The sequence below is a fragment of the Eufriesea mexicana genome, unplaced genomic scaffold, assembly GCF_001483705.2.
Source record: "Eufriesea mexicana isolate 0111107269 unplaced genomic scaffold, ASM148370v2 scaffold1741, whole genome shotgun sequence".
NCBI classification, from domain to species: Eukaryota; Metazoa; Arthropoda; class Insecta; order Hymenoptera; family Apidae; genus Eufriesea; species Eufriesea mexicana.
The window spans coordinates 64,658-79,542 of NW_016909828.1; the positions used below are offsets into that span (position 1 = coordinate 64,658).

At 37.3% G+C, this 14,885-nt stretch overlaps 2 protein-coding genes across 10 annotated transcripts; one reads left to right on the top strand and one right to left on the bottom strand.

Moving 5' to 3' along the window:
- Window positions 1-449: 449 nt before the first annotated feature.
- On the bottom strand, window positions 450-7,186 carry Eip63E (cyclin dependent kinase Eip63E). Of its 8 annotated transcripts, none has more exons than XM_017901602.1 (7): window positions 6,660-7,186; window positions 3,389-3,478; window positions 2,861-2,989; window positions 2,242-2,438; window positions 1,774-2,159; window positions 1,157-1,701; window positions 450-1,068 (listed from the first exon to the last, which is right to left on the bottom strand). In XM_017901602.1, exons 1-7 carry the CDS (start codon window positions 6,703-6,705, stop codon window positions 977-979), a joined length of 1,485 nt encoding a protein of 494 aa, XP_017757091.1. In that variant the 5' UTR covers window positions 6,706-7,186; the 3' UTR covers window positions 450-976. The 8 variants fall into 8 exon arrangements, with proteins under 8 accessions (XP_017757091.1, XP_017757090.1, XP_017757093.1 ...); XM_017901601.1 differs by having other exon boundaries at window positions 2,242-2,465; XM_017901604.1 differs by having other exon boundaries at window positions 2,242-2,465; window positions 3,389-3,507; window positions 6,660-6,702.
- Window positions 7,187-7,956: 770 nt separating this feature from the next.
- Window positions 7,957-12,550, top strand: Psa (puromycin-sensitive aminopeptidase). Of its 2 annotated transcripts, none has more exons than XM_017901637.1 (4): window positions 7,957-8,208; window positions 9,007-9,251; window positions 9,561-9,711; window positions 9,840-12,550. In XM_017901637.1, exons 1-4 carry the CDS (start codon window positions 8,083-8,085, stop codon window positions 11,925-11,927), a joined length of 2,610 nt encoding a protein of 869 aa, XP_017757126.1. In that variant the 5' UTR covers window positions 7,957-8,082; the 3' UTR covers window positions 11,928-12,550. The 2 variants fall into 2 exon arrangements, with proteins under 2 accessions (XP_017757126.1, XP_017757127.1); XM_017901638.1 differs by lacking the exon at window positions 7,957-8,208 and adding an exon at window positions 8,245-8,311.
- The last annotated feature ends 2,335 nt before the right edge of the window (window positions 12,551-14,885 follow it).

The following is a 14,885-nucleotide window of genomic DNA, read 5'->3' on the forward strand; positions in this document are numbered from 1 at the left end:
TTATTACTTCGTTCTTCGTTTACTATCATTGATAGATACTACTTTGTAAATGTCGATAATGAACTTTGATCGACGCTAGCATGCTAATATTAATTCTTACAACTAGATCACTACCGTCGATACTATCAACGATAAGATTTTTTCGTTAGTCTTGCCGTGTTTCATAGTGTTGGTAGCTACGACACTTGATTCGTACTGATATCTCATTTCCTTAGACTTCTATTTATTTCCTATCATCACGTCATATAATTAACAACTAGTTTTAATTCGAACAATGATTTTTTTCATTACATACCAATATATTCAATTGTCTCAGCAACCAACGGTAGAGTCAAAAACAGCATAAAATTTATATAAAGTATTACAGGTCTTCCAGAATTTTTCTAAGTTATAATTATTTTATTATATTTTTTCTAACCAGCAACCGCCATCTCCAGACTTTACTTAGACTGGGATCGAGAGACACAAGGCGGTGTAGTACTTTTTTTTTTGATTGGTATCAATCTAAATCTAGTATTTGGACGAAGTGCGAGGATGGGTCGTGCGTGCTTTTGCTTTCTAAATCGAGCGTGCGAATCTCATAAAATCGTTTTACTTCATTTAGCCACAGATAGCTTACTTTCGTATTTTTTTTTCGCCAGTTAATAATTTATCTTCGTTAATTCATTTGATACATGTGTATACTAGTCTTAAAAAATGAAAAAAAGAGAGAAAGAAAAACAAAAATACGAATGTCGCAATTATGTATACGCGTGTGTTTGTGGTCGTGTATGTATTTGTTGTGAAGGATGATTGGAATTTGTAGAGCAGCCCTGAGAAAGAGCGATTGACGCGCGTGGAAATAATGTGTAGGTCAATTAAGGCAATGTTGTCAGTGTGAATCTGATCTGTATGAGAATGAACGTTTCACTGAACATGTGAATTTGGGAATTACTTAGTATTTACTTTTTTTTTTTCTTTACGTTTACTTTTAATCTCAAGTCTTAAGAGTTGTGTGACGCGAATCTGCACATCCGTGCTTCGAATTTGTATACAAATGACAACCTTCAACACTAAATATCGATACTTCTGTAAATAAATAAAAATTGATCAATGGTAAATTATAGTTTCAGTAAAATATATATTTCTTTGTCAATTATACGCAATGTATACTTACCGTCAGGCAACTCGTATAGTTTTCTAGGAAGAGAGGCAAAATAAGGATGCCTTAATGCTTCTTCAGCTCCTATCCGTTGATCAGGATTTAACTGTAGAAGCGACGATGCCATACTATCAGCTTCGGCAACATCATAGAGTTTAGGAAATGAAAGACCCAATTTTCGTGGAGGATAGAATACCAGTCTATGTGGTTTATATCCTGGCAAGTGCGTAACACCGGGCCAAGTTTCTTCAGTAGGAGTACCCAATACTTTGAATATTTTATCAAGTTGGTCGTACGTACAGCGTACACCTGGGAATGTTGGATCACTAGTCAACATCTCCATAAATATGCAACCTACTCCCCACATGTCAAGCGAGGTAGAATACTCTGTAGAACCCAAAAGTACATCAGGTGGCCTGTACCATAATGTCACAACTTCGTGCGAATACGTATGTGACGGTACAGATTTTGCTCTCGCTAAACCAAAGTCAGCTAATTTGAGTTCCCCTATTTCACTGATTAACAAATTTTGTGGTTTCACATCTCTATGTAATACTCTCCTAAATTAATATACAATGAATTAATTATTAATATTGAGCCTGAAAATCGTGTATTTACATGTATGTTTTTACCTGCGGTGACAATACGCCAATCCTCTTAATAATTGAAATAAAAACAGTTTAACATTTCGAGGATCTAAACCACCATTTTGACTTCCATACCTCTCCATGTATTGAGATAAATCGGTATGAACATATTCAAAAACAAAGGTAAGAGTCTCGCGCGTATGAATTATATCGTGTAAGGTAACGATATTGCTATGCTTCAATTCTTTAAGAAGGCTTGCCTCGCGAATGGCAGTAAATGGAGCACCTTCTTCCTCTTGTAATCTAATTTCTTTAAGTGCCACCATTTGATTTGTAAGATGACTATAGCCTTTGAACACTGTGGCATATGATCCTTCTCCTAATTGTTCCAGTTTTATATAAGCTTCAGATTTACCAAAAGGCGAATCTCCCTGTAAACATAAATATAAATACTTTTTAATATCAAGATACCGAAGAAACATAAGCATATTAAGTACACGTATTTGACATTACCCCAAATGCTGAAAATCTCTTAGTTCTTCTAGGAGGTGGATCAGGCCCGAGGAAAACCTCTGACTTGGGTCGTGGTGGACGTCGAGGTCGTAAAATCACTCTCGCTTCTTCACGTATATCCTCGTCGAGAAGCTTGGAATCACTAGAAACGGAAAGCTGCCGATGCACTCTCTCATGGTCGCCCACACCTGTCCATTCTATGACATCCAATTTCGTCCTTAAAACTTTCTTTAAAATAACAGCAATAGGAATCCACGTAGAATCACAATTCCCCAATATTTTATCAATATATAAAAGTTTTAATTTATATAATACAAATTTATTGAATAATGTAACATTGTACTAGGTTAATAAAATCATATTACTAATTGCTATTAACTACTATAGTAACCACAGATATTAAATGCCAATATAAATAACTTTTACAAGAATCATTTATATGACATGTTATTTCATTAAATAAAAGAAAGAAGATATTTAACTTATTAATAGGTGCTAATGTGCACTATAATGATTTATAGAACTCGATGAAAGGAATTATACTTCACAGTATTTATAACTGTACTATATATTAATAAATAAGGTGACATCTTCTAGAATGATTGAATTTTACACTTACCATAACGGCGATCCTTATCTGCAGGTATATTGCCGTTTGGTTCTAAACGGTCTAGGAACTCCTCGGAATAGCCATTATATGGCAGTTGACCCCTGTTTGCAGCATCATCAGCCTCTTCTTTTGATATTGCTAAAATAAAGAAAGCAATAATATTGTTAAACTATTGATAAATAATTAAAAATAATATTGCTTAGAATTACACGTTGCATTATCTTTACTATAAAATTTAATTTATTCATAAAGAAATACTAGAATAGTAATTTAATTAACATAGATTCTAATGAAAGTACGAGCAATAAGTTATATTATTTTATGACATGAAACTAAAGTCAATAATAATGAAATGAAGTTTTTCAAACCTTATAAAAGGTCTAGAAGGATATTAATCTCTTTATGATGTATCTTATGTAATGAAAGAATACTGTTCTATATAATAAGTATAAAACCATTCTTGTCTCTTTATTATATAAACTATTTTGAATAATATACTTATTTTGCATATCATTAAACAATGTTCGTTATACTTACAAAGTCTTCCAAAGCTGTGGCTAAGCCTTTTTTTCAGCTTTTGTACTCTGCTAAGAGCACCTCCCTTCTTCTCCCGCATTGTCACAGACCCTGTGCATAATAAGCGCAATCTTTAGCAACTGTAAGTCAAAACAAAGATATACAAATTCAGACATTGGCATATTGTAATATGTATATTCGCGTAAGTATTTATGTCGCCACATTCGTATTCCAAGTTGCAACATTCATTATAATGTTCTTTGTTTCCGATCTTCCGACTTTTTTTATACCGTTTACATTACATGAGTAGTACGTTAGTATGTATATATATCTACATAAATACTGAAGAACCGAACATAAATATTATGTCAATTCGAATAACGGTAAATTCATCAAAATTTTGACAATTAAGAGGTAAGTTGACGCAAAAATATTTATTTTACAAATTAAAATTTATTTATGGAATATTTTTCTATTTATATATTAATAATGTTAATAATTTATTACTTCCAGGTTGCCGAAAACAGGGGAATTGTAAACGACAATGCGAAACATTTGTACGAAACATTTTTAGAATTTTGTTAAAATTAAAAAAATATATATATAAGAAAGGAAATAAGAGAGAAATTTTTGTAACAAATTTTGTTGTAATTCAGTTCGAAGTTCTTGAAAGAGAATGGACAGAAAATATACTAAAAGGTATAAAACATGTGGAAGCTTAGAAATTGAATTATTGTACATCAAGCAGAAAAGGGAAAACTTCAACTTGTTAGGATAGATAGTAAAGCAAGTGGAAAAGAATCGATTTATCAGTGCCAATGAAATCAAAGAAAATTTATCACTATCGATACATATCACGCAAATTAAATATCGATTGCATGAGATCAATTTACATGGCCGAGTATCTAAGAAAACATTGTTTTCTTTTTATTATTACCGAAAGCTCGCAAACCCTTAAATTTCATTGCAAAATATTACGAGCGATCAGTATGGTAACAGTACAAATCTAAATTTCATTTAAAGTCAAATAAAAGAAACGATGGAATGTAAATAAATTTTGTAACCCCCAACGTTAAATACAGTGATGGGTCTAGAAAGATGGAGTTATTTTAACGATGATGAATAAGTTGGACATCTTACAATTATTAAAGACACACTGTAATAAAATATATAAATAAATATATTATAAGGTAATTTCGAAAACGATAAGATTTTATTACGATATATATAATATTATTACGATATAAATAATATATATAATTTTATAATTTTAGCACGATAACGATCGGAAAAATATCGCAAATATTATTAAGAATTGTTAAAGAAAAATAATATATCACTGTTTTCTTGGCAAAGTGGACTCTACAGGATGTATTGTTGGTTGAATTAAATCGCCAAATACCTTAAAATAAATGCTACAGAAGAACTCAACTTAGACTAGTTTTAAAAAAGGGCGTAGAACTAGATACAATTAGGAAATCTGAAAAAATGTAATGTGCAATAAGAGGTAAAGGCTATCAAATACCTTTCTAAATATATTTTTTATTCATTTATATTATACAATTCTATATCTTTTATAATCAACGTTAACTTAATTTTCGATCCAACTAAATCAGAAAACCAAAAGATGCTCGTTGATTTCATTATCATTTAGTAATAAGATAAAATTTATACTTTTACTATCATACGGTTAAACTCAACATTCTTTTGTTATCACTTGATTTGTTGTACATCTTTTCTTATTGTAATTTTTCCTCATAGGTTTATCAAAATGATAAGCGTCAACTTAAATACCGATATGAGTATATGACCAAGAAACTCAGAATAATTCAAACATTATGGGCTATTACATATGTGATGACATCATGCAGTATGCAATGCCAGTGTTCCTCAATCTTATGTTTAATGATGGCAGGGATGTGTAACATATATTTGTCTTGGATAAAGTATTATCAATATATAACAATATTATCAATGAATACTTCTTCCAGAAAGAAGAATATAAAAGTCTCTCTTATATAGATAATGATATTTTTCCTTCTGTTAAATAAAGTGCAGATTATATCATGTAAGTATGTTCGTTTATACAATGAAATAGTAGAGTGGAAGAGTTTATAATTGCTTGTACAAATGCAAATGACATTCTTTCTTAATTTATGTACCGTATAAAGATATATGCTCAATTAGAAAAGATAATAGTAGCAGTTGTTCACTGCATTGACAAAGTTATTCTGTTGAGCAAATATGTGTCTAATTGAATTCAAAAAATAATATATAACATCAATACCATAATCAACAGATTATGGTATTGCAATAATCATAAGTTAATGCATAATTGAAGAAAGGAATAAAGTTAATACGAATGTCTGAAATTAATTACACAGGTTTCTAAATAAGCGTGGTAGAAGCTTTTTCAAATATCTATCTATGATTTGCATCTGAAAGCAAGTATCTTGTAGTTTTATAAATATTACGATTCCATTATTGAGAAACAACAAATAATTAAAAATTTGACAAATATATGTCTGTGGTTATGTGTATCTGATGTGTAACATACATAAGTGGACAATGTACATATGTGCATAAACACACATGTGTTGTTTCTACAGGTCAATGAACTAATGAAAGTTTAGTTATACGTGTGAAATAATGATAGATAAATTACGTTGATAATTTTTAGAGTGGCTACTGACTCCACATCTCGTTTCACGATGTTCCGCATGCTTCCCTGTACACAAAAGCACTTTTCTCCATTCACGCATCTGTCGCGTTCTACGAATGACGTTTTCGCGGCAACGAAAGGCACTACAATATCCGTAGCACTAGAGGTGACGATGCACAGTTTCAATGCAATCTCACATCTGATAAACTCGTCTACGCGACTGAAGTTCGATAAAAAGGTTCGCCAAGAATGTACATGATCCGTTTCTCTCTTCGAAATACATACTGTTCGTCCCCCACCCCTCTGGTTTGTAAACGACATACTCTCCTTGCCTCCTTCTTTACCGCACTCTCTTGGCCTGTCACTTTGTCCCTCTTTGTCGGACTAACGTCCACCCCCACAATCGCGGAACTTTTGACACTCTGTCCAACTTACTTGATCGTGTTTTACCGAGTTCACATGTGCAAAGCAGAAAGATGAAAATCCGTAACGAAACACGAAGAGAATGTAAAAACGAAAAGCAGTATACGAGCGTCGAGGACAGTCTAAGGCTGCGGAAAAATGGAAAAGGAGGGGGAACAACCGGGGAATTACTTGTGTGATAGTCAGATCTCGCAAGCGTCAACTTACCCTCTTTGCTCTTGGAGGCGGTCGAGCCCTTGTCTTGACAGTACATGATTACTCATTCGCTCGAACGCACGAAACACATCACATATGGGCGGTGACGCACTGTGTGTGTGTGTATACGTGAGAAGCTACGTTTCGTGGTGTTTCTCTCGGGCAGGTCAGGTCCGGCGAGCACCTCCTTCACCTTTCTCGTATCTCGTACATCGGTGGTAGCGTACGATACTTTCCTAATGAACTGATCGCCATGAAAAACACACCACCGTCTCTCCGTTCACTGCTTAAGATCTTGCGCCTTGCGCTCTAGCCGTGGTACGCTCCACCGATATTTCCCCGGTTAAACCTTACCAAAGGTTTACACACCCTGACTTAGCAGGATCCTAAGTATCTTTTGCAACCAGGATTTCTCTATCGCGACTTCCTGGATATATGGCGGGTGCTCGCGCACGCCACCACTACCTCGAACAACTCATCCGCGAGAACAAACTTCTCCCACGAAGTTCTGTATTCCCACAGCCCCACTGCCTCGCGCCACAGACAAAAGTCTGAAACTGGCCGATCCACGTTAGGCTAGGTGTATGTAGTTTCCAACTAGAATGATAACTCGACGGTATGTTTATACATATTCGCTTAGCGCCATCTCGTTATACTGAAATTGCATTATATTTCGTATTATTATTTAATTGTCTTAATTAGTAATAATTGTCACAAAATTTGTGTTCATATTTATTTTATGAGATAAATCGTATTACTAATTCCACGTTATACAATAATAGAAAAATCATTATTTCATAAACACAAAGTTTTTATTTGGCATATTCTACAAACTGTTTGTATAACATGATTACGTAATTAATTTAAAATTCTCCTTCTATTATTATAAGATATATTTAAGCAAATTTATAATTCAGTATTCCCTTCTATATATTATATAATTATGGACAAGTGACATTACCAAGTTGTGCAACTTGTATTAATACCCGATTCGATTTGCTTCTCTGTAAACTCGCATTTATACATATAAAAAAGAATTGGCCACCTCTTTACAGTTAAATCAGTTAACAATTAGAGTCATTAATTATTTCCTCTAGGAAATTGATAGTATTAACGAAAGTGAAAATCAAGATAGTTTAACTAAAATAGTAACATTGAAGTATAACGTGAACACGGTTTAAAATCAAAATTTGCGCCTTTATATTTGTAGTGACATCAGTACATGTGATTTTTCTTTTTTTTTTTAATGTAGTTCCATTTTCATTCGTAGCTTTGTAGATAACATGCATACTGCGCATGCGTTTGCAGTGCTTTGAGACGTTGCGCGTTAGTGCGTACTTTCGCGCTGTCAGTCGGCAAAACGGAAAAGCCTAAAGCGAGTTTTAAAATATTTTGATATTTAAGAATATTTCGCATCGTTATTTAAGATCGAACGATGGCAAGTACAGACGAGTCAAAGTATCGGCTGTCCAAAGATGTTACGCCTCTTCGTTATTCAATTCATTTGGATCTAGGTTTGGAAACTTGTGTCTTTAAAGGCATAGTGGACGTGGAAATTAATGTAAGCTCCATCAATTTACGTCACTTATACGAATTTTAATTGTTTACACGGATGGTTGAAAATTTGTCATTCCAATGATGAGACAAGAAATGTTGACCATATGGTAAACATAACCACAAAATTCATATCCTATATATATATGAGATGAATTCCTATTAGGGGTGTGTCGGGTATCCGACATTTTCGGTTTAGGTCGGCTCGAGAAATATTTTCGGGTTCAGGTCGGGTACCGAATGTTTGCAAGATTCGGGTATCTGAAGATGGCGTCAGGTTGGTTCGGGTCCGCGAAAATTGGTAACATAGGGTAACCGAATCGTTTCTCGAATCGGGTAGTCATCGTGTACATGAAAAATTGATAAATCTTTCAGATTTGGATATGTTTTCGTACGAAGATTTAGGCGAAAATTCTCCTGAAAAATCATTAAAAACAATCATATTTATGTTTTTATGAACATCCCATATGCACAATAACTGTCCAACTGGAGTAAGAATCTAGGTATCTGAATATTATAAACTTTCATGACTTAACTTGACCCGTTGGTTAGGTATCTGGAGATCTCAGGTACCCGATATACCCCTAATTCATATGTAATCATTCATTGAATAATAGTAAATATAAAGACATTTTTATTATCTTGTTTTTTTTTGTACTCAAAATTGTGAAAGTGTGTATGATTGTTAAAAATAGAACATAAGATAACTGAAATATTTCACTTCATTTTTTTTATACTAAAAGAATCTATGAAATGTCATTTTTTTATTTTTGCATTCTATGTATCTCTTTTTTAATGTTTACAGGTGTCAAAAGAGATAGATGCTATAATCTTAAATGCATTGGACCTTAATATAATTGACGCATATTACTATGATTCTTTTGGATATATCAAAAAAGTAAATCGAATTGAACTTTCTCAGGAGAATGAAACAGCTACCTTCACATTTAATACTCCTTTGTCACCTGCATCTAAGGGATACTTCAACATCGAGTTTGAGGGAGAACTTAGCGATAAAATGAGGGGCTTGTATAGGAGCAAATATATTGGGTACTACAATTTCTGCAGACTCAGAATAATATGACCATACATTCCATAAGGAACAAGTACATATCTTTCATTATGAAAATTATGAATTTTAATATTTGTCATAAATATTAAACATTTGATAAATAGAATAAGTGGAATGCTGTAATTTATATCCTGCATAATTTATAGTTCACAGATTTTTTCCTTCTGTGAATGAGCCATTTTTGAAAGATTATGTTGACTTGTACTGATTTTGTTTGTTGACTTATCAGATGGGGTAAGCACTAATCGACTTTTTGAAACTAATACAAATTTTCTATATGTTTACAGAGCTGATGGAACAGTTGAATATGCAGCTGTAACTCAGTTTCAGCCAACAGATGCTAGACGGTGCTTCCCATGCTGGGATGATCCAGCAATCAAATCCAAATTTGTTATTACTGTAGTTGTACCTGTAGGTTTAACTGTTCTTTCCAATATGGTAAGTAACACCCAGTACATGTGGTTTTATTTCATTTCTTTTTGTTTTCTTTGTACACAGTAAGCATTAGAATAGACTCATGAAATAGGTATAAGACTTTAGACAAAATATTTGTTCATTTATTGCAGACTCCCGAAGTGACGAATGAAGCCTATGGGACCAAGAGTGTAATGTTTCATGAAACCCCACTCATGTCGACATATTTATTAGCAATAGTGGTTGGTAAATTCGAATATATAGAAGCTCAATTGGATAATAGTTACGTACGTGTATACACTAGAGAATCGAAGAAAGAACAAGGAGAATTCGCACTGGAAGTAGCAACGAAAGTATTAGCATATTACAATAACTATTTCGAGATTTCTTATCAACTTCCGAAACTTGATCTTGTCGCGATACCCGATTTCTCATTCGGAGCTATGGAAAATTGGGGTCTAGTTACGTACCGTGAAACGTGCCTCCTAGTAGATCCAAAAAATACATCTACCGGGCGAAAGCAATGGATTGCTTTAGTGATAGCCCACGAATTGGCGCACCAGTGGTTTGGAAACCTCGTAACCCTGGAATGGTGGACGCATTTATGGCTAAACGAGGGTTATGCATCATTTGCGGAATACTTATGCATCGGTGATCTATTTCCCAATTACGATGTTTGGTCGCAATTCATAACAGATACACACATCAGGGCGTTAGAACTCGACGCTTTCCAAAATAGTCATCCGATTGAGGTACCGGTATATCATCCTGCCGAAATTGATGAGATTTTTGACGACATTTCATACAGTAAAGCCGCATCTGTTATTCGAATGATACACTCGTATGTCGGGGCTGACGCTTTTCGAGTTGGTATATCATATTATTTGACAAGGTATCGCTATTCTAATGCAAATGCAAACAGTTTTTGGTTCGCCATGGAATGCAACACTGAGAAGCAATTACGTCACGTAATGGCTGCTTGGATCGAGCAGCAAGGATTTCCCGTTATCAAAGTTCAACATCGTCAAGAAGGCAATGATCGAATTTTAACGTTATCTCAAGAGAAATTTATAGCCGATGGTAGCGAGGATCCTAACAATACTATGTGGAGTATACCAATTAACATAATTACGTCTTCGGAACCGGATTCAAAGAAACCTGCAGTTCAGACTCTGCTGAGCGAAAAATCGCAAGAGATTCGAGTGGAAAACGTTGGTGAGGACGACTGGGTTAAACTGAATCCTGGATTGGTCGGCTTTTACAGAACGCATTACAGTCCAGAAGCAATGGATCTCTTGTTTCCCGCGGTGAAAGATCACACATTAGATCCTTTAGATAGATTGGGTTTGCTGGACGACATGTTCGCAATGGTAAAAGCCGGTCATGCTTCAACCGTGGAAGTACTTAAATTTATGCAAGCGTTCCGTTCCGAAGAAAATTTTACCGTATGGTCTAGTATAGTGAATTGCCTAAAGAAAATCGGAGCCCTTATTTCTCACTTGGAATTTGAAGATTCGTTTAAAGCGTTTGCACGCAATCTGATGCGCGAAATTACCGACAAATTAAGCTGGGATCCTAAATCCGACGAGAGTCATTTGGATTCCCTTCTACGGCCTCTTATTCTAGGTCATATGGCAGTACTGAACGTCGAGGATATCATAGAAGAAGCGAACAAGAGATTCGAATTGCACGTGTCTGGTAAAACTCCGTTAGCTGCTGACCTGCGCAGCCCTGTCTATCGGGCGGTACTTTCCGTCGGTGAAATCAAAACTTTCGAGACCATGTTGAGGCTATATCGAGAAACAGATTTTAACGAGGAGAAAGAAAGAATACTTAGCGCTCTAGGCGTGATGAAATATAAGTCCTTAATAGCGAATTTTTTGCAATTTGCTATGAGCGACGAAGTTAAAGCTCAGGATACAACATTGGCCATCATGTCGGTGGCGAAGACGTACAAAGGTCGGGAGATGGCCTGGGAGTATTTCAAACTGAGTTGGGAATCGCTACTTAATCGTTACGGCGGAGGTTCCTTAATCTCGAGATTGGTGAAATGCATCACGGAGAATTTCGTGACCGAAAAAGAGGCCCAAGATGTGGAGCAGTTCTTTAAGAAACACCCGATACCGGGAACCGATAGAACGGTTCAACAAAGCGTAGAATCAATTAGATTAAACGCGGCATGGCTTGCCAGAGACAAAGACTCTATAAGAGAATACCTGACCAGTCAAGTTTGGGAGTAACACGAGTTACCCATAGCCTCGAGTTTTTGTCTCTACCTTGTTATAATTTCTGATACAATAGGAAATCGAAAGGACGATAAAACCACGTCATTCAGCGAGCGTATTAAAAAGAACAATAGTTGCTTCGAGTCAGTTTAGAGAAAAAGAGAAGATACAGAACCTCTGTAACACACGACATCGTAGGATTTGCATTTATATACACAGACGCGCGTGCACATACATTCGTATACACATAAATGATCAGTTGCTTAAAGGAAATGCGATTACGCGTACAGTTGTTGATTGTATTGGTTGTATCGGTTGCAAACTTTGCAAATGCTCCCGAACAAATGTACGAAAGCTACAGCAGGAAGAACATCACTGGCCAGAGCATCAGTGTTATTTCGCGATGATGGCATTTACAAATCACAACATTATACCTTCTTTTATCTATTTACATTCTCAGCAAAATAAGTTGTTTCAAATCCGCGCACTAGTTTGTACTACTTCTATGTCGTAACGAAATAAGGGAAACAAGAAGAAGGAGAAAAAAGGGAAACGGAAAATGCAGTGTGTAACTGCAGCAACCCATTTATGTCACATACTATAATCGAGAAAATTGAAATAAATATTTGTACGCTTGTGTCACTAATTACGAACAGCGTGTTACCAATGCGTAACCTGTCGATAGCATACCTAGGACGGAAAATCGATAAATTAATCTCGCTCATCTCCGGATGCGTTTCATCAAAGTTCCATCGGATCGAGAAAATCCACCCTCCAAGACTTGGTTGCACGATGGCCGCGTGTACTCCAGCACACGGTATCTGGCGATTGAGCGGCGCGTGGGCGAGCAGAAGTCATATCGGTCACTTAAGCGTCGTTACACGCTCGCAAGGTGACGCGGTTGCGCGGAGTACGAGTCGCGTTCCTTATCCCCAGCATCGATCAGCTCGTTCAGCCCGCGTAGGAGGGTGCGCTGCCGTGACTCAGCCTCCACTTTCGTTTATTAGCGCGTGCACGCGCGTATCCAGCTTGGTGGCTCGCTCGCCGAGTCGTCGACCACCCTCTCTGCCTCCCTTTCGTGCTTTCTCTCCATTTCTCCGTGCAGGAAATAAGAGGAGAGCACGAGAGACGAGTACGAGGCGCGGTCGAGAGTGGCCGAAGGGACGAGAGAGCAGCCAGCACGGGGACACGCGCGCTCGGACGGAATCAGTTCCCGTGGGTATTCCGTGGTCTCGAGGTTCCCAGGAACGCGCACGCGACCCGGGACAGGGGACACACGATCAATACGGGAACTTGGCGAACTCCTACAACGATACATCGTGCGACCACCACCGGCCTGTCCTCTTCCTCTCTCTCTCTCTCTCTCTCTCTCTCTTTCTTTCTCTCTCTCACTGCTTGCTCGCGACGACCACTGGGAGAGCCTCCTGCTCGCACGTGTGCGCGGATTATTACGTACACGTGTGCCCATTTAAGCCCACCCCGCGCGTGTTCCGCGGGACGCTCGCGGATTTATCGCTTTCAGCGGTGCAGCGACCGGGGAAACGACCTAACGAGAAGAAACTGTCGATGAGGAGAGGGAGGGGGTCGTCACCGACGAGCTCGATTGCCGGGAACAGTCTCCCTTTTTCGTGGTAATGTCCCCGGGATACCTTATCCGCGAAACGAGTCGATGCGTTTACCACGCTGCGCGTTTTAGCAGAGTAAGAGGATTGGATCATCTTATGACTCGTAATGGCCACCATCTGCGCTGGGGAATGGACAACGGGTGTATCGCCTATTCGCGAGGCGTTTTATCGATGATTAAGACTTCGTACGAGATACTCGGGATGTAATTTGGAACGGATGTAGGAGGCGAATGGCGAAGGGTGACGAGGATGAAAGGATTACGTTGGTCGGATTGGACGGAATGGCTGGCAAGCGACGAGTTTTTTGGCACAATCTTGACGGATGATATACACGGCCACGGGTTTCCGTTGGTAGCGTTTTATGGAAGGATTGTTTGCTTTAGAAATTCGCAGTTGCAAGGAAGAACTATAATTACGTGGAAGCGCGCAGCTTTACTTCCACGTTTAGCTCGAAGAGTTAAGGTTTTGCCTTGCTCTTGTTTCTTTGCCCGAATGGGTTCTTTGGATGGAGCTGGATTTATAAAAGGCGATGGTCGTGGGGTTCGGTGATAAAATAGTAGATAGCATAGGCAGAAGTAATCGTATGGACACAGTTTGCATTTTATTTCGCACGAGACGAGCGAGTGTAACAGGCTCGCGCATCAAGTATACTTACACTTTACAGCCTTTCAGTCTTCGCGAATATACAATAGTTACGGTGAAATCTCTAAATTATAATATGAAAAGCAATAACAATGATAATAATCGTGTAATAATAATATAATATAATAATAATATAGAATCGGCCATTGCGATTGATGTAATAATAATCGTAATACAAATAATTTGCTTTATTATCTACAAGGGGAGTTGAAATAATACAGGTCCTGATCAACGTGACGATAAACATTTCTCTTCCACGCGAAAACTACGAAAGAAAAGGAGAGGCGATCCATTCACGACCGGTTGTGGACGAGGGTGTGCTTACACGATTATAGAACGCAGGTGTGATCAATTCGATTTCGATCTTCGTCGATCCTTAAATACGTTCGTTCCTTTGGAACGAAAAGTTCGTTGGGGGGGGGGGGGGACATAACCACCCGACAACCACCGATCGTCGGAATTTCTCGTCGAAACGAACTTTTACAACGTTTAACACGATACACCTGAACGAAATTCGGATGTCGGGTAAAGGAAGGAAGATCATCGTGTCGTGGTCGCGCGATCACGGAGCAACGAGACGATGATGGTCGATCGAAAGGGAAGTACGCGATCGTCGTTGGGGATTATCGAGAGAAACGATACACGCGTAACTCGGATTAGGAGAAGAGGATCACGAGAATCGAGGGATCAGAGAGGCGAAGAGCGT